At 54.5% G+C, this 18,405-nt stretch overlaps 1 protein-coding gene across 1 annotated transcript in view; it reads left to right on the forward strand.

Annotated features, from left to right (window-relative positions):
- The window catches only part of DLG5 (discs large MAGUK scaffold protein 5), a gene marked incomplete at its 5' end in the record, with an annotated part of 116,143 nt that overhangs the window by 82,396 nt on the left and 15,342 nt on the right, over positions 1-18,405 (forward strand). The window contains 14 exons of the mRNA XM_080823321.1: positions 1,362-1,494; positions 1,941-2,068; positions 2,734-2,909; positions 3,287-3,390; positions 7,218-7,310; positions 7,695-8,714; positions 9,491-9,614; positions 9,958-10,102; positions 11,434-11,546; positions 12,179-12,268; positions 12,570-12,720; positions 16,191-16,353; positions 16,468-16,601; positions 17,270-17,416. Of these exons, the coding sequence (XP_080679447.1) occupies positions 1,362-1,494; positions 1,941-2,068; positions 2,734-2,909; positions 3,287-3,390; positions 7,218-7,310; positions 7,695-8,714; positions 9,491-9,614; positions 9,958-10,102; positions 11,434-11,546; positions 12,179-12,268; positions 12,570-12,720; positions 16,191-16,353; positions 16,468-16,601; positions 17,270-17,416 (2,721 nt within the window). The remainder of the gene's footprint in view (positions 1-1,361; positions 1,495-1,940; positions 2,069-2,733; positions 2,910-3,286; positions 3,391-7,217; positions 7,311-7,694; positions 8,715-9,490; positions 9,615-9,957; positions 10,103-11,433; positions 11,547-12,178; positions 12,269-12,569; positions 12,721-16,190; positions 16,354-16,467; positions 16,602-17,269; positions 17,417-18,405) is intronic.

An 18,405-nucleotide genomic window follows, 5' to 3' on the forward strand; every position in this document is an offset into this window, starting at 1 on the left:
GACCGACCTTGGGTCTAACAAGTGACGGAAGCACATTAGGGTAAAGCCTGGATCCTGGGGGCTTGAGCGCGGAAGGCAGCTGTGCATTTTAACGGAGCTGGAATTGCCTGGGACTTCTAAGACAGTCGAATTCCACTTGTTTGTCACACATCCCTGAATCTGCCCCTCCTCTTTGTTAGGCTCTCTAACCGGTGCTGGTGAGGAAGCCCCTGGTCTGCAGAGGCAGCTGACACGCCCCAGTGGGGGCGAGATGAGCAGGGGCAGCAAGCAGGAAACCCAGAGCTTCGGGCTGCCCGGGGCTGGTGGGAGCCGTGTCCCGAGAAGGCGACTTTGCGGCTCTGCCCTGAGGCTCAGTAGCATTCTGGAGCTGGCTAGCAAGAGCACAGTCCAGACGAAGGTGTGGACGTGCAAGCATGTGCACTTGAGCAGGAACCAGGAGGAGGTCACGAGCGTGCCTGGAGCCCAGCGGGTAGCGCTGATGAATTGGCAAGGTCATCTAGGCACAGGTTTTAGGACCAAGAGTGTCAGGTGCTGGGGGATGGCACAGGTTTCAGTCTTTTTTCATCTCTTAACTGGGTCTTTCCGAGAGCTTAAGTTTATTATTTTGGTCAGGTCGAACTTACTGATTTTTAATTTTTAATGGATTGTGTGGTGTCTAAGAATCCCTAACCTTAGCCATATACCTCAACGATTTTTTCCCTGTGTTTTCTTTTAAACGTGTTGCAGCTTGACCTTTTGCCTTTCAGTCTGTGATACATTTTGAGTTGGTTTTTATGGGAGTCCTAGTGTCTGGGTTGGGGTTCAGTTTTCCTGCTGTGGGCATGAGGGGCTCCTGCCTCCCTGGTGGAATGCTGTCCTTCCTTGGCTGAAGTACTTTTGTATCTCTTGTGCTTTGTGGGGTATTTCTGGACTCTGTTCTGTCCCAGTGGTCTCTGTGTCTGTCTTCCTGGCAGTTCCACACAGTCTTGATTACTGGAGGAATCTGTAGAAAAAGTCTTAAAATTGAGGACAGTGATTCCTCCCACTTAGTTTTTTATTTTCCAAATTGTTTTAGCTCTTCTAGATCCTTACCTTTCTTTCCCTCTGCATTTTATAATAGTCTGGTCTATGTCCACAAAAAGTCTTGCTGCCATTTCCTGAGGAATTGCATTAAACCTTTGGATAAATTTGGGACAAATTTGGGTCTTTTTTTGAAAAACCCCTTTGAAAACCCACTGATATCCAGGAAGCCCTGCCTGGCATGCTGCTCCAGATTTATTGGGAAACTGGCATCTAATCCAAGAGCAAAAGAAGCCCCATTTAGCTTTCATGGTGACCTTCGCCTCCCAGGGGACCATCGCCATGGCTCTCTCTGTTCCTAGGGAGCAGATGGAGTCCCAGTTGGAGAAGGAGGCCCGGTTCCGGCAGCTGATGGCCCACAGCTCCCACGACTCGGCCATCGACACAGATTCCATGGAGTGGGAAACGGAAGTTGTGGAGTTCGAAAGGGAGACGGTGAGCAGCCTTAATGTTTTTTCTCCCCTGCTCTCCCGACTGGGACACTTTGGAGGGGGACGGGAGAGGACGGCCCCCTTGTGAGGTTCCCAGGTTCATGGCTGTCAGTTTTGGGGCTGCGGCTTTTCTTCCTGGGGTGCATGCATCTTTTCCCTGTACTTGTCCATGCCAGCTTCTGGCAGGTTGGTCCCCGTGGCCTCTCCAGTGGCAGATGCTGGCACGGGGCATGGCAAGAGGAGGGCAGAGCAGAGCCCTTCTGCAGGGACGTGTATCTGCAGTGGCTGAAGAGGCCAATGGCAGCTGCTCCTGGGCTTCATCCTGGGGACCGAGTGCCCCGTCTGGTGTGGAGGGGCAGTGCTCACAGTGGGGCGAGTGGCTTGAGGTTTAAGAGCGACCTGTCTCTGATCACTGCTGTGTAAAGTGTGTGGCTGCTGCTCTTTTGACAGGAGGATATTGACTTGAAAGCACTTGGGTTCGATATGGCAGAAGGTGTGAATGAGCCTTGTTTGCCTGGGGACTGTGGGATATTTGTCACTAAAGTGGACAAAGGAAGCATTGCTGATGGCCGCTTACGGTAAGAGTTAAGGAGGCCCAGGCTCTGGAGGGAAGGGTACCCCTCCTGCCCCTTGGGAAGGACCCAGAGAGCCAGGTGGGAGGTAAATGAGCACACCCTGGCGTTGGAGGGCCTAGCAGGATCAGGCCGGCAGGCTCCACTGCTAACGTTGTTGTTAATGGAGACTGTGACTCACTGGCGCCCGTGGGTCTGAGCATTCCTCAGTCCCCAGGTGCTGCCCTTCACTTTTCTAGTTAGGAAAGTGTTCTGGTGTGGCATGTGCAAGAGTGTAGGGTGTGTATCATATGCCCATTCCATGAAAGAGGAATGATAATGAATTGCTAAATACTGAGTTACGTGCTTTGTATAATCAACCAACTCATTCATTTTAAAAATCCTATGAGGTAGGTTCTCTACTGCTCTTGCCCCCATTTTACAGATGAGGACACTGAAGTCCAAAGGAGGGAGGTCACACAGCTAGTAAGTGGTAGAGCCAGGATCGCCCCCAGGCAGTCTGGCTCCAGCCTCTGCGAGTGTAGCCATTTGTCATCCTGAAGAGGAAATCTGTCTAAGCGTGTAGGTGGGGCACCCGCTTCCCACCCTCGTCTTCCCGGACTGGAGCTGTGCGGCCTGCCCACTGGTCCCAAGGCCCGCGAGGGCACTGACCTGGCTGTGCCCCTCCTCAGGGTCAACGACTGGCTGCTGAGAATCAATGACGTGGACCTCATCAACAAGGACAAGAAGCAGGCCCTCAAGGCCCTCCTTCACGGGGAGGGCGCCATCAACATGGTTGTGCGGCGGCGGAAGTCCCTGGGCGGGAAGGTGATCACACCACTGTACATCAACCTGAGTGGACAGAAAGGTAGTGGGCCCGCAGAGGTGGGCAGGGCGCCCCAGATGGCAGGGCCCCCCTTCCTTGTGCAGAGGGGAGGTGTGCATTTTCGGGTGTGTTGTTCCTGGGGCGTGGATGCCGCTTGAACGCAGCATGTGTTTCCCCGGCAGGGGGCCACCTGCGTCCCGGGTATTGCTGGTCTCCCGAGTATTTGATTGACCAGAGCAGACGTCACTGAGCCCCTGGGGGGTACGATCTGGCCTGGGTGCTGGGATGGGCAGGTCACAGTCTGCCAACATTCCCTTCATAATTTATCTCACAAAGACGAGGTGGGACAACCAGGGCTAGGCGATCAGGGCTGGGGCTAACTGGGGACCGCCTGTGTCTGCCCTTGGTGGGTTTTGCAGACAGTGGTATCAGTCTGGAGAATGGTGTGTATGCTGCCGCTGTGGTGCCTGGAAGCCCGGCCGCCAAGGAGGGGTCCCTCGCTGTGGGAGACAGGATCGTGGCGGTAAGCCTCAGGGCCGGGGCTGTCTGCCCCACATGGACAGTTAGATGACATCTGGGAGGTTGAACACAAAGTAATGACCAGAGTGTTCATGTTTGCCTTGTTCTCTAATGTGAACAAACGTTTTTTTTCTGATAATGTGCTTCTATTTATAGTACAAAATCAGGAAATACAGAGGTGGTTTAGGAAGGAACTAAGACTCCCTCTTATAGTACCACCTTACAGATAATCTTTTTTTTTTTTTTAAAGATTTTATTTATTTGATAGACAGAGACCACAAGTAGGCAGAGAAGCAGGCAAAGAGAGAGGGAGGAAGCAGGCTCCCCGCTGAGCAGAGAGCCCGATGCGGGGCTCGATCCCAGGACCCTGGGATCATGACCTGAGCCACCCAGGCACCCCACCACCTTACAGATAATCTTAATGAGCATTTGAAATGTATTTCTCTACAGCCTTTATTCTACACATGGATGTATATTTATATCAGTTTTTTTTTTAAAGTTTATTTATTTGAGAGAGAGCTCAAGAGAGCGCGCACGTGGGGGGAGAGGCAGAAGGAGAGAATCTCAAGCAGCCTCCCCACTGAGCGTGGTCTTGATCTCATGACCCTGAGTTCACGACCTGAGCTGAAACCAAGAGTCGGATGCTTAACCGATTGAGCCACCCAGGTGCCCCTATTTACACGAGCTTTAAAAAAGAAGGTATCTGGGGGCACCTGGGTGGCTCAGTGAGTTAAAGCCTCTGCCTTTGGCTCAGGTCATGATCCCAGGGTCCTGGGATCGAGCCCCGCATCAGGCTCTCTGCTTGGCCAGGAGCCTGCTTCCCTTCCTCTCTCTCTGCCTGTCTCTCTGCCTACTTGTGATCTCTGTTTGTCAAATAAATAAATAAAATTTAAAAAAGAAAAAAAAAAGGTATCTATGTGATTGAATGATTGTTATATTTTGTATGTGATAAAAAAAAACTTTTATTAAACATTATATCCATTTATCTTTTAAATTTCTTTTTTAATCACCAGAGTAAGACGTATGTGTCAAAGTAGTCAAGCAGTACACAAATGTATAAGACATTAGTCCCCTCTTTTCCCTTTAATCCTGCCCCTGGAGAAAAATCTCTGCTCCCCGTGGCAAGATGAGCTCCCAGCCAGGCTGTGGGTGTTCATACAAATCTCTATACACAGATAAAGTTTTCTGGGCTTTGTTTGCTTTTTAGGATGTAATAGTGTGATCATCCTGCTATGCCACACTATGGATAGCTTTCCAAATTCACCCTTGGTGTTTTTATCCACTTCATGGTGTTCTGAGGTTGGATTATCTGTAGTTGAAAGCGCGCCCCCTTGTGGACATACATATTGTTTTCAGTTTCTGCCACTGTATACAGCCCTGCCTTGGACTTCACCTGTGTGTACCGTCTTTTTGCAGATACTGAATGGCGTCCCTGGTGATCAAACCTCCCAAATGCTGTGAGATTACGGAGCCTAATTTAGTATTTCTTATTTTTTTTTAAGATTTTTATTTATTTATTTAACAGGCAGAGATCATAAGTAGGCAGAGAGGCAGGCGGGGCGGGGGGAAGCAGGCTCCCCACTGAGCAGAGAGCCCAATGCGGGGCTCGATCCCAGGACCCTGAGACCATGACCCGAGCCAAAGGCAGAGGCTTTAACCCACTGAGCCACCCAGGCACCCCTCTTTTTTTTTTTTTTTTAAGATTTTATTTATTTATTTGACAGAGATCACAAGTAGGCAGAGAGAGAGAGGCAGGTGGAGAGAGGAGAGAGAGAAGGGCTGAGCAGGGAGCCTGATGCGGGGCTCGATCCTGGGACCCTGAGGTCATGACCTGAGCCAAAGGCAGAGGCTTAACTCTCTGAGCCACCCAGGTGCCCTAATTTAGTATTTCTAACTGACTCATTAAAATGGAAGTCACACACTTCCACCAGCACACACACACACACACACACACACACACACACACACACACAGAGTCCTGGTTGTATAGAAGGCACACATGACAATGACTCCTGCTCTGGTTCTACAGTCCCTGTCTACCAGTTCCTACCCTAATGGCAATTAACAGTTTATTCTGGTTTCCCTCCACCCTGAAATATTCAAAACATTTGTATCTCCTTTTCCTTTCCTCTCTTCTTTTCTTTTTCCTTCCCTTCCCTTCCCTTCACCTTCTCCTTTCATTTTTCCCTTTTCCTTTTTTAACACCCAGATGGGATCATAATATACTGAGCTGCTAACCTCCTTTCTTGTTTCCCACAGCCTCCCCTACAGGTTCATTTGCATTCACATTGTTAGATCTGCCTAGGGCCGGTCAGTAATTTACTAGTTGCTTATTCCATAGTGTCGGCAGCTCAAGCCATTCGCTAGTTCCCTGGATGGGCAGTCAGGACATCTTTGCTTTTACAAATAGGGCTGCAAGGCCACTGCTGCATCCATCCATGGGGACCCACAGGAGTGTGCCGCAGGGTGAATTCCCCAGGGGCGTGGATTGTGGGATCCGTGGGTATCAGCATTAACTGCTGATACGATCTTTCCCTGTGTGGTTAAAGAGATCGTGGCCTTTTTGGTCCTACCTGCAAAGGGTGTAGGAGCTCATTGATTCTCATCTTCGCCGTATTAAAGATTGCGGAGGATGCCAGAATTTGAAAGCAATGTGGCCATTGTGAAAAAATTTTAAGATGTGGAAAAGTTGTAAAGGAAAAACAAACCAAATGAATCCATCGTCCCAAAATAATCACCCTGCCTATTCTTTTAAACTTTTGATTTTAAAATAGAGAAATAATTTGGTTATGACATTGAATAAATCATATTGAAAAATGAATAAAGTGGCGATGGTAGTACAGAGAGGGGCCGTGTACCCTTCATGCAGTTTCCCCTGACGGCTGGTTACATTTATGTGACTAAATAATATCCAAACCAGGGGGCTGACAGTGGAGTCATGCTTGTGTCGCTCTGTGTGATTTTATTATCATGTTTTAAGTAACAACAACAAGAAATTAAGATTCAGAGCTGTTCCACAAGCACAAAGATCTCTCCCGTGTTAGCCCTCAATGGGAGCATCCACAGCCCGGCTCTCCATTTCCCGTCCATAACCCTTGGCACCTAATTTGGCACTCCATCTGTATAGTTTTGTCACTGCGAGAACATACTACCTAAGTTGAATTGTACAGTATGTGACCTTTGAGACCGGCTGTTCCAGCACGAAGCCGTGTGATCCGTCAGGTGGTGGGGCTACCACAGGCGTGTTCTTTGTGTTGCTGGGCAGCACTCCGTGGTCTGGGTGCCTCCCGGGCTGATCATTCACTGTGGCGCATACGCTTGTTCAGAAGATTGGAGCTTAATCTGAGGGAGGTCTGGACAGAGGTTCAGGCCTATGGGATTAGGAGAATCTTTGTGAACAGGGATGCTACCATCTCATCTCACCCGACACTTCACAGTCTACAAAGACCCTCCACACCATGATGTCATTTCTCATCTCCCGACCTGGGGGGCAGCCGTGTGTATCTTCCGTTCTGTGCGTGAAGGAGTTCTGTGCTGCGGTCATGCCTCACGCAGCAGGCGACAGCAGAGCCTGGTCGTTCCCCGTGGGGTGCTTGCTGTTCTGGTCCCAGTCGGACAAGCACCTGCCTCTTGCATGGTTTAAGGCTGTGTGTTTTCTCTGCCTCGAAAGCTGCCTCACTGGATTTCTCAGGCCTTACTGGGGAGGGGCTTTCTCTCCTTTGCCGACTACAGACTTGGGCCCCTTCTAGGAGAACCAGGCCCACCATCCCGGACGGGCTGGCGAGACCCTGACCTGGCGGTGGGCCTTATGGGCTCTCTTTTTGGCCCTAGATCAATGGCATTGCCCTGGACAACAAGTCTCTGAATGAGTGTGAATCTCTGCTCCGTAGCTGCCAGGACTCCCTGACCCTCTCCCTCCTGAAGGTAAGGACCTGCACCCAATGCCGGCTCTGCTCTCATCGGCTGTGCGGCAGCAAAGCCTTAGCTCCGTATGCCTCAGTGGCTATGCTGTATCGCTGGGAGTCCTTGAAACAAAGGTATTGGTTTACAAAGTGCAGGGTGTGTGTAAACCCTGACCGGATCCTGGTTTAAAAACCAAAACAAGACATGAAGGACATTTTGAGGACAGTAGTATACACCTGAATCTGAACTGAGTAAAGAGGTGATCGTAGAGACTCTTCGGGCACACTTTGGGGTGTGTGTGGCCCGTTGCTGATCCTCACTCCCCGCGCAGGGACAGCGCGCGCAGGCAGCGCCTGGTTCTGCGGTCTTACCTGCTCTTTCTCACTCTCTGCAATCCCCACGTAGGTGTTCCCTCAGAGCTCCTCATGGAGCGGCCAGAACATCTTTGAGAACATCAAGGACTCTGATAAGATGCTGAGCGTCCGAGCCCATGGCGCCGAGGTCCAGGCTCAGAATAAACGGAGCTTGCTGCAGCACAACAACTCCACGCAGACGGACATCTTCTACGCAGACAGGCTGGAGGACAGGAGGGAGCTGGGTCCCCCGGGAGGCAGCAGCTCCTTCCTGCACAAGCCGTTCCCTGGGGGGCCCTTCCCAGTCTCCCCCCAGGCCTGTCCCAGTGCCTCCGAGCGCAGCCTGAGCTCCTTCCGCTCAGACACCTCTGGGGAGCGTGGCTATGGGCTGGTGGACGTGCGCAGCCGGCGACCCCTGCTGCCCTTCGAGACTGAGGTGGGCCCCTGCGGGGCTGCAGAGGCCCCCCTGGATAAGGCAGACCCTGAGGGCTCTAGCAGTGGCGGGACCTGGCCCAAGGCCGTGCTCAGCTCCACAGCAGGGCCCGAGAAGCTCTCTGTTTATAAGAAGCCAAAGCAAAGAAAGTCTATCTTCGACCCTAACACCTTCAAGCGCCCCCAGACTCCCTCCAAAATAGACTACCTGCTCCCTGGCCCTGGGTCTGCTCACTCCCCCCAACCCTCCAAGAGGGTGGGGCCTCTGACACCCCCAAAACCTCCCAGGAGGAGTGACTCCATCAAGTTCCAGCACAGACTGGAAACCAGTTCCGAGTCCGAGGCCACTCTGGTGGGCAGCTCCCCATCCACCAGCCCCCCAAGCGCCCTGCCCCCTGACATGGACCCCAGGGAACCCACGCACACTTCGCCCCCTCGCAAGGGCAGGGTCCGCATTGCTTCCAGCTACTACCCTGAAGGGGATGGGGACTCCTCCTACCTACCCGCCAAGAAGTCCTGTGACGGAGACCTCACCTCCCAGAAGATGGACGAGCTGGGGCAGAAGCGCCGTCGCCCTAAGTCCGCTCCTAGCTTCCGGCCCAAGCTGGCTCCCGTAGTGATTCCTGCTCAGTTCTTGGAGGTAGGGCCCAGCCTCCGGGTGGGGATGGGCAAGGGTGTGGGGAGGGGCCCTGAGCTGGTGTCCCCAGCCTCTTGCTTAGCCCTGGCTCCTTTGCCTTCGTTCTAAGCACCTACCCAAGGAAAAGGGGAGTGGGGTGGCCGGTGGGTGCCAGTGGGATGGAACCCTCCATAGGAGGGTTCCATAGGAGGCTAGAAAGTGATGTGGGGAGTGTGCGTGTTAATGGCATGTGATGCCAAGACAGGAGCATTTTCTTGGGTGTGGTGTCTGATTTGCTTTTTCATCAAGAAGCTTTTGCACTCGTGACCTGGACCTGCCTGGAAGGGTCTGGAGAGCCACAAGAGCACCTGTGAATCTGCTGGCCGGTAGCAGGAGGCAGCTGGCTTGTGTTGTGGGCGCTGTAGTCGTTTCCAGATGGGAGAAATTGCTGGGAGCTGGGGGACAAACCCATGTGACTCTCTGCAGACGGGCACCATGAGCCAGCAGTGCGAGTTTCCAGGAGCGACTGTACACACGTGCCCGATGCTCTCACGCATTCCACCTCTTGCACCCAATTTGTCTCCTCCAGAGAACAGATTCTTTCTCTGTGGTTTTCTTCCAGAGTAGTTCCCAAGGAAGTGCTTCCTGTCCAAGTGTCTTAAGGCAACATGAATGAGCAGTGACCTGTCCCGGCTATCATGTTGTGTGTCCGAGTGGAAGAGCTAGTGCTTAGAGGACAGACCTGCAGACACCTGTGCATGTCTGTTTCCAGCCACTGTCTCTTGTCTTGGGTCCCGCAGGAGCAGAAGTGCATCCCGGCCAGTGGAGAACTCTGCCCAGAGCTCCAGGAATGGTCCCTGTACTCGCCGGGGCACTCCAGCCGGCACAGCAACCCCCCATTCTACCCCGGCAGGGTATCTGCGGGTGAGTCATTGGGGTGGGGAGGACGGTCCACGGTGGGCTCGCAGAGCTGCCCGCTCCTAGGGAGAGGGGACGCGGTCATTTCATGGTGCCACTGTGTCTTTAGCCCAGAGGTCCAGAGAACTAGCAATGGCTGCTCTGTCTGGGATGTCCAGTCTTATATCAGGGACATTCCTTAGCTTTTCAGGGCTAAGAAATTTTTTCCCATAGTAGCCTGAAAAATAGAAAGTGATAAAGCAAGTTCTCCCATCTTACAGGTGGAGAAAGCCAGAAAGCCAAGAGCTTACACAGGTCTGGGGCTGGCTGGGTGCTTTGGGGTGATTGTTCTCACCCAGCCCATTTCTAGGCACTGTGCCCCGGAGCATGACCCCGAGCACCACTGTGAGCTCCATGCTGAGGAACCCTGTCTACACCGTGCGTAGCCACAGGGTCGGTCCTTGCAGCTCTCCGCCTGTGCCCAGAGAGGTCGGCCCCCAGGGTTTGCATCCCAGGTATGTGAAATCACCCCACACCTCCCTGCTCCCCAGCTGGCCATGGCCACAGGCACATAAAGCCACTGGTGCACCGAGTGGCGCATAAGCAGAGAAGTGTCCCTACCTAGCTGGGAGGGGCTGGCTGGTTAGAGCAGCACTGGGGCCCCAGGAAGAGTGAAGATCCTCTCTTCATTCAACAGCATGGAGCTCAAAGAGGTATTTAAAGAGAGAGAGAGAGTGGTGGTAGCTGGTGCTTAAGAGCTCACATGCCAGTGCTGTGCTGGGACCTTTGTAAACTTCATTTAAGGGCCACAACAGCCTCCTGAGCTAAGGACTGTTGTCTCTGTTTTATGGATGAGGAGACTGAGCCTTAAAAGGTGAACGGACTGGCTCAAGGTCACCTATTCATTCATTCATTCATTCAGTTGTTTGGCAAGTTTTAATTGAGCACCTACTACATGGCATGGACTGTTCTTGTTCCAGAGTGGTACCAAGTGGTGCTGCGTTGCCCTGAAGACTGCAGAGCAGGGCGGCCAGCTAGGCTCTGACTTGGAAGAGGGTGGAGAGTAGACTGGGTGGAGGGACGGGCCCTATGGGGTGGGGAGGGGGGTGCTACAGAGATAGGGAGGCGAAGAAGCCAGTTGCTCAAGACCTGGGTGGAGTCCCCAGGAAGGAGGGAACAGTGCCCTGGAACAGTGTGCTGGGCTCCTGGGACAGAATGAAGAACCTTGCACTGGCACAGTGAGTCAGGAGGAGAGCATAGGCTATAGGGCACAGGTCTTATAGGGCCCACGGCCATGATGCAGAGTTTGGATTTTTTCCACTCTAGGCTTTAGGCAGGGAAGAGACATAGTCTCATTACACAGCTAGAAAAGGATATCATTGGGTCTGATTGTAGGCCCGCCTGAGGTGCGCCAGGCCTGACTCTCTGCCTTCCAGTGTCCTAGGCAGCTGTCCTGAATGAAGTGTGCAGGTCCCCGTCCAAGGTCCTTGATGCCCATCCAGCCTCTCCCGCTCATCCTGGAGGAGAGGCTCCACTTCTCTGGGTCCAGACAGGGTTCAGAGCCTATTTTTCCCAGTGGAAGCCCTTGCTCCCCGTGAGCCCAGTCCTGGTGCCGGTCTGTATGCCAGTCCTCTACGGGCACAGCAGGACCTTTCTCTGTGGGCAGGGCCCTTGTTGGATGCTGCCTCTGAGCATGGCATTCCACTATTCCCACCTAGCAACAGGTAGCTTCTGTGGGCTCAGGGAGGCCTTGGCTGGGGCCTGCTGCTTGTTTCTCCCCAGTGGCTGTGTCCAGTCCAGTCCCAGTCTTCCTTCCGAGCGCCTTAGCTGTCTGGTTTTCTTGCAGCGTGCAGCACCAGGGACGCCTGAGCCTAGACCTGAGCCACAGGGTTGGCAGCGACTACTCAGATATGAGAACCTCCCACGGGTCCAACTCTCTGCCCTCCAGCGCTCGCCTTGGTAATGGTGCCACTAGAACCTTCTTACCGCAGCAGGGCACTAGCCTTGTTTCCCTCTCTACCTGCATCCTTGTGGCCAGACCTCCAGGTGGCCTGGCCACACCAGCCCTTCTCTGCTCCCGGGGCCGAGGTTGGCCCCACGCTGCACTGGGAGCCCCGTCCTTTGGCCTTCTGAGTCTCTGGGTCTTTCCCTGGTAGCCATGCGGCCGTTCCAGGGACCCGCTGGGGCCATGAGCCTCGCTTCCTGTCCCTGAGCCTGTTGGAGATTCTGGGGTTTGTCATGCTGTTTGCGTGTGGGAGACCAGCAGGTCCCTCATAAAAGGACTCAGGTGGTGCTGCTTCTGGCCACGTGGCGTGTTGGCAGACCGTTCCATCTGTCACTTGGGGCTAGGCGAGAGATTGCTGTGAGCCCGTTCTGGAGCAGTCCAGGCCCGCGCAGTTCACTCAGATCACTGTGTACTGAGTATCTGCCTTTCGGGGCCGGTTCAAGCTCTGGCCCCCTTGGGGTTAGTGGCTGGGCCTGCTTTGCATTTGTCTTGGCCGCTGCTTCTTCCCTAACTACTGACGTGGTGGCAAGGGAGTGAGGGCGGGTTTAATCACAGGCCTAAGTTTTGTCTCCTCTTGGAACCACAGGGTCTTCGAGCAACTTGCAGTTCAAGGCGGAACGCATTAAAATCCCGTCAACGCCAAGATACCCCCGCTCCATCGTGGGTTCCGACAGAGGTGAGAACGCGCACTGCTGTCCTCGCCTGCCGGCTCGCTGGCCTCACAGTGCAGCGTCTGGGCATAGTGTGTAACCTCCTCACCTCAGCCGGTCCGTGCAGGTTGACTGAGCCCGGCCTCAGGCCCAGTGACGGGGGGCTAGATAGAAAGGCTGTGTGGAGCCCAGCCCCTGAATTCAAGGCCATGTGCTGTGGCTGCAGCATGGAGCCTTGTGCCTGGGGCGTGTCTCCGTCTTGGTCTGGGCCCTGGGGGCAGAGATGTGGGTCACAGAGCCTGAGTTCCTTCGCATCTTTCCTGGCAGGTTCGCTGTCACATTCAGAATGCAGCACGCCTCCGCAGTCCCCCCTGAACATCGACACCCTGTCCTCATGTAGCCAGTCCCAGACCTCAGCTTCCACGTTGCCCAGAATTGCCGTCAACCCTGCGGCCCTCGGGGAACGGAGGAAGGACAGGTGAGCACGACCGGGCATCTGTCCCATGGGCACGGCAGTGGGTGGCGCATCCCCACAGCGGGCTGGGGCTTGGTTGAGGGAGGGGACTTGTTGGTAGAAGCGCGGGTGCATTGGAGGGTGCCAACTGAGTCGATCCCAGGGCGAGACCTCTCTGCTTCGGGTCACCTAGCATTCTCTGGCGTGCTGCCTCAGCCCTTCACAAGGAAGTCCTGCGGGCGCATGGTGCCAGGAGGTGGGGTGCGCATAGATGGCAAGGTGAGGAGCAGGGTGGGCTCCTTCCACAGAGTGTCCACGGGAGGGGCTGAGCTGCGGCGGATGACGCTAGGAGCCACCTGGCCGTGACAATGTCCTGGCACCACCGTTCCCGGCTTCCCTGAACCCTGATTAAGCACTTTCCGTGTAATAAGTCATGAAATCCTCACAGTGACCCCGTGAGCTTCATGCATCTTCCTCGTCCTCGTCATCATCATCACTGGTTCTCTTTTACAGATAAGGAAACTGAGGCCAGAAAGTGGGAGTGACCTGTCTGTGGTCACATGGTTGGTGACTGGCCTACCTTCCTTAGAATCAGGGCTCATTCTTACTCTTTGCTTTTTGGCTCCAGAACACAGCTGCATCACTTGTTCCCCTCATACCCAAGCTTTTTGTGTGTGTGAAATAAAACATACCGGAAAAAATGTATATAAAGCGTAAAAGTATAGCTTAGCCATTTATTGGTTCATTTTGAAATGCTGGCCAATCTGCTGAGATTTCAGGGTAACTTGAGGCTGACGTCAGTCCAGATGGTTGGACCCCACATCTAAGGGGTCCCTCCCTCCCCCGACAAGCTCTGTGCCCCTCACCCACCTCTGTTCTTTCAGAGTAGAATTTACCAGATTGAATTTATGGTTAAGAGGTCCCATCTAGATGGTAAGTCTTCGGGCAATCCAGTTAAACTGAAACTTGCTTTTATTTAATCACTTAAAAGGAACAGAACCACTCGTGTCCACTCAAATCCAAAATGCTGAAGGCCCTCGTCTCTGTGAGCCACAGAAGGAACCCTGCAGGGTAGGCTCTGCCTTAAGAAAACCATCTGACTTGTAAAGTCTGAATTTATAAGACAACCTAATAAGTACCCTCACAGCTAGCGACTAAGCTGTTCACGGGAGCCCAGAAGTGCACCTGGGCCTGTATGGGAGGCGGGTGCAGTTCGTGTGGAAACGTCTCACCCCCGTGACGCACACGGGAGCCAAACCTGTGCCATGTCCAGGGTCGGGTGGGTCAGCTCAGGTCACTGAGCCCCAAGATCTTCCGCCAACTCAAGTGGGCTCCTTAGAAGCAGAGAGGGCCTGTCACCTGCCATCAGGTGTCCCGTAGTTAGGTTCCTAGAGTGTGGAGGGAACTGGGAGCTGCTCTGTGGGGAGGAGGGTGTTCGTGGTCCGAATCTTGTCAGAGGCAAACAGTTTCACTTGTGTGACCCGACTGGAGGCAAACAGCTCCTTCCCCCCAATTCTAATGTACGTAATTGTGTAACTTCTAATTAGAGGAAACTGGGAAGATAGAGGAAAGTAGAAAGAAGAAAAGTCACACATAATCTCAATTGCTTTTCTCTTTTTGTGAAGCATGTGTGTGTGTGTGTGTGTGTGTGTGTATAGTTTAAAGGAATGTTTCATTATTTACATTTTCTGTACATGAATACTTCCTCATTTCAAGGGGTTTGTAATATTGCGAAGTATGGCTTTATAAACCTTGTTCATAACGCAGCTTTATTCTGAGAAAACGTTTGTGCATATTATAAGAAATTTTGATCCCTCAGGGGACTGGAAAGTAAGGATTACCTCAAGTCCCCTTACCTGGAGGTGCTGTCGTTCACATTTTGGTAGGGTCCTTCCTAGAAGCCTCTTCACATGTGAGTGGCCACACATATTTGTACAGATTTATATAGATGGGATTATGCCCACCTGTCTGCTCCTGCAGTGTGTGTCCTCTGCATCTCTCCATGTTGGTAAATCCCGATTCGTGTCGTTCACAGCAGCTTTGTCGGACTCTTATGTGAGTCAGGTACCTGCTTTGAGATAGACATGCATTTTGGAGGTGGTAGACAGGAAAGGGTCTTCAGTGGGGGGTGAGGAGCCCCAGAGTGGAACAAGGGCTGTGCGCATCCACTGTGCCGTCCTCCGACGCTGGTTGGGGCTATGAGGAGGGGGCTGCGGGCTGCTGAGTAAGGGCTCCTGCAACTCCAGACTGCCTGGTACTGTGACCTGTGAGGCGTCTGGAAGTCTCAGGCCAGGGACTGAGGTGTCTGAGCTGCAGGGTCAGGGGAGGGCATTGCGGTGAGGGCGAATTGGGGAAGGGACAAGGTAAAGGGATAGGTCAAGAACGATTTTGTTCTCAGACTGCCAGAGGACCGGGCCCTGGGTGGTCGTGTCCCAGCCCGAGGCCCGCTGAGCTTGAGAGACGGCTGTGCCTCTGGCTGGCAGGGGAGGGCTGGCTCCGGGGCCTGGCTTTCCATTAGCACGTGAGTCTGTCCCCAGCCACATGCTCTGGAGGGGAGCCCAAGGACATGGCTCTCCGGCCAGCTCCTCCCTTCACCTTTGGCTGTGATTTTGTTCTGAGAGGAAGAGCTCAGGGCAGCACACAGCACTGTCCTCACAGGACGGCTCTGTGTCACCTGGCTGCATGTCTGTCAGGTTCTGTCCGTGAGGTCCCAGGTGTCTGTCATCCTTCTCTGAGCATCCCTCTCTTCTAACTTTTTGCACCTTCCAGATGTCTCCACCACCACAGATCCCTCCTGAGACTGCCCGTGGCCACCAGGCCCAGGTTCTCCTCCCTGAGGAGTCTGAGGTTGGCCTGCCATGAGGCCCCTGCCCAAGCCCCCTTGTGCCCTTGGCACGGCGGATGGCTTCCCCACCCCACCCCCACCCCGGGCCAGCAAGTGCATGGTCCCCACCTTGCTCCCAGCCTCCCCACTCCCTCTCTAATGGCTTGGGTTTGCAGCAGCTTCATTTCCATGGTCATTGTATACCACTCTGTACACTGGTAAATATAAAAACTGATACTTCATATGGTTGCTCCTGGGTGACTGTCACCCCAGGAGCCCCTTCTTTTTTTCCTGGGGCATCTGGAGAGCCCACTGGGTTTGTTCATTGCACATTTTGTTGCAGCAACTTTGCTCACGTTAGGAAACTCTTTGTACTTCTTCTCTGCCTGTGTCAGTGTTTATAGTTCACATGGCTCATTCTCTGTGTCTTTGGGACTGCGTGCTTCTGTGGCCATCGGGGGGTGCCGTGTTTGTGTCGCATGAGGTTGTGGGAAAGTGTTTCACTGCCATACAGAGGTGGGGCCATTGCGTTCCCATCCAGCTGCATCATCGTAGGAGCATCCGGTGGTCCCTGACCTTTCCTGCGTAGCTGATTGCATGCCTCACTGCAGATTTGCCCCAGACCTTTGCATTGTGTCCGAGTCCCCGAAACTGTTGGCTCTCTTCCAAGGCCCTATGCAGAGGAGCCACGTCACGTGAAGCTGCAGAAGGGCTCGGAGCCGCTGGGCATTTCCATCGTGAGTGGAGAGAAGGGCGGGGTCTACGTCTCCAAGGTGACAGGGGGGAGCATCGCTCACCAGGCTGGCCTGGAGTATGGGGATCAGTTACTTGAGGTAAGCGAGCGCTGTATCCTTCTCTCCGTCCTCTCCTCCCTTCCTGGGAAGAGCTGTGCTCCCCCGGGGCCCAGCTCCCTCCACGTCACTGAGCGTGCTCCGGGTGTCTCCTAGTTCAATGGCATAAACCTGAGGAGTGCCACGGAGCAGCAGGCCCGGCTCATCATTGGGCAGCAGTGTGACACTATCACCATCCTGGCCCAGTACAACCCACACATGCACCAGCTCAGCAGCCACTCTCGGTCCAGGTGAGGGCCTGGGACTCCCACAAGGCCCGTCCAGGCTGTGGGGAGGAGAGAGGGTGCAGCCCGGGTGCCGACCGTCTGTTCTGGCCATTCAGCTGCTGTAAGAGGAGAGTTGGCCAGCCCCGGATTTTGAAAAAAACATAGAGGAGGAGGAGGAGGTGAAGCAGGATACCTGAGGTGTAGGGTGTGGAAGCACATGGCTGGGCCCCCCACCCCTGTGCAGCAGGCGGCCTGCCTGCAGGTGTGTGGTAGTCAGGAGTGGAGGCCCTGGGGGCGGGATTCTCACACAGTATTCTGGCCCCCTGTCCGTGTCTCCTTCTGAGCCGTGGGTTGCCGGGCATGTGAGAGAAGGGGTAGGCCTGCCCCTAACTCGCAGTACTGCACAGCTCAGTGAAGGGGGGACGGGATGCACAAACAGAGGGAAAGGGGCAGGGCATTTGGGGGCCCCCAGCCCACACCTGCAGAGAGGAGCCCCAGGTTGAGGACAGGCAGATCCTATAGGGTGGACGACCTGAGTCCCAGCTCCCAAGACATCTGCTCTTCTCAGGGCTCTGAGCCCTGTGACCCAGTCTCTGCTCCCAGCCCAGCTCTGGTCCGCGCCGGAGAGGGGGTGGCTGTGGATGGCTGGGGACCATGTGCTGCTCCTTACTGCTCCTGCCCTCCGTCCCCAGCTCCCACCTGGACCCTGCCAGCACCCACTGCACGCTCCAGGGGAGCAGTGCCGCCCCCCCGGAGCACCCCTCTGTCATTGACCCGCTGATGGAGCAGGATGAGGGCCCTGGCACCCCCCCGGCCAAGCAGAGCACCCCCAGTTCCAGGTCAGCAAACGTGTGCTGTGAGCCTTCTGTTGGTGCGACCCGGCCTGGGGGTGGGGGGCGGGCGGTCGTGGTCGTGGCCTGAGCACACCCTGCTGGCGTACCCCGGTGCCGCAGACCATATCACAGGCCGTCAGGATCAGGGGTGGGAAGCATGCCATTCCTTTCCTTTTCTCTTGCCCTCCTGCCCTTTCTGACTTTGTTTTTTCTCTTTTTTTCCCTCATTGACTTGTTCTTAGCTCTGCCTCCCTTCCTTTCCTCCTTTTCTCAGTCACTCGTTGTCTGACTCTGTCTTTAGACAGAACACCACAGTTACCACCCAGCCAGGCCCTGGGCCATGGCCACCACCCGCGATTGGCTCCAGGGAGCTCCGGGGTTAGAGAGGGACAGGCCAGTGTGAGGCATGTGCAGCACGTGCTGGGAGGGCCTGTGCAAGCCACACCGGGGCAGTGAGCGAGGGTGTGGCAGGGAGCAGAGCCAGTTAAGTCAACACGTTCAGGGTGAGCAGGGGTTAGCCATGCACACGGGGGCCGTGGACAGAGGTCAAGAGGAGGCAGGGAATGCAGAGGAGCCGGCGGGAACATGGGGAGAGGGCTGCACAGGCCAGGCCATGCAGCCGTGGTTCTGTAGTCCTGGACAAAGCTGTTTCCTCGGCCAAGTCCCCGCCTCCCTCAGAACGTGGCCCGCTCTGCGTTTCCTGCCTGGATCCATCACATTGGGCCTTGGCTGCGGTCGCCACAGCTGTCCTGTCCCCAGGTGCCCATTGCTGTCCCATTTCCTCCCCTCCCTGTGCTCTCCAGTGTCTCCCTCACTGTGCTGTGGGTTCCTTGATGGCTAGGGGCCCCCTCTGGGTGGCGTCGCACAGTCCCTGGGCCAGAGAAGCTGCTCCGTACACACTGCCAAGTTGTCTGTTGTGCCCTGGGCTCTGAGACTGGCTCTGACTTTTCTTAAGCAGAACTAGGTTAGGAGAACAGGTATAGTCCAGGTGGGGA

This window comes from Martes martes, assembly GCF_963455335.1.
Source record: "Martes martes genome assembly, chromosome: 14".
NCBI classification, from domain to species: Eukaryota; Metazoa; Chordata; class Mammalia; order Carnivora; family Mustelidae; genus Martes; species Martes martes.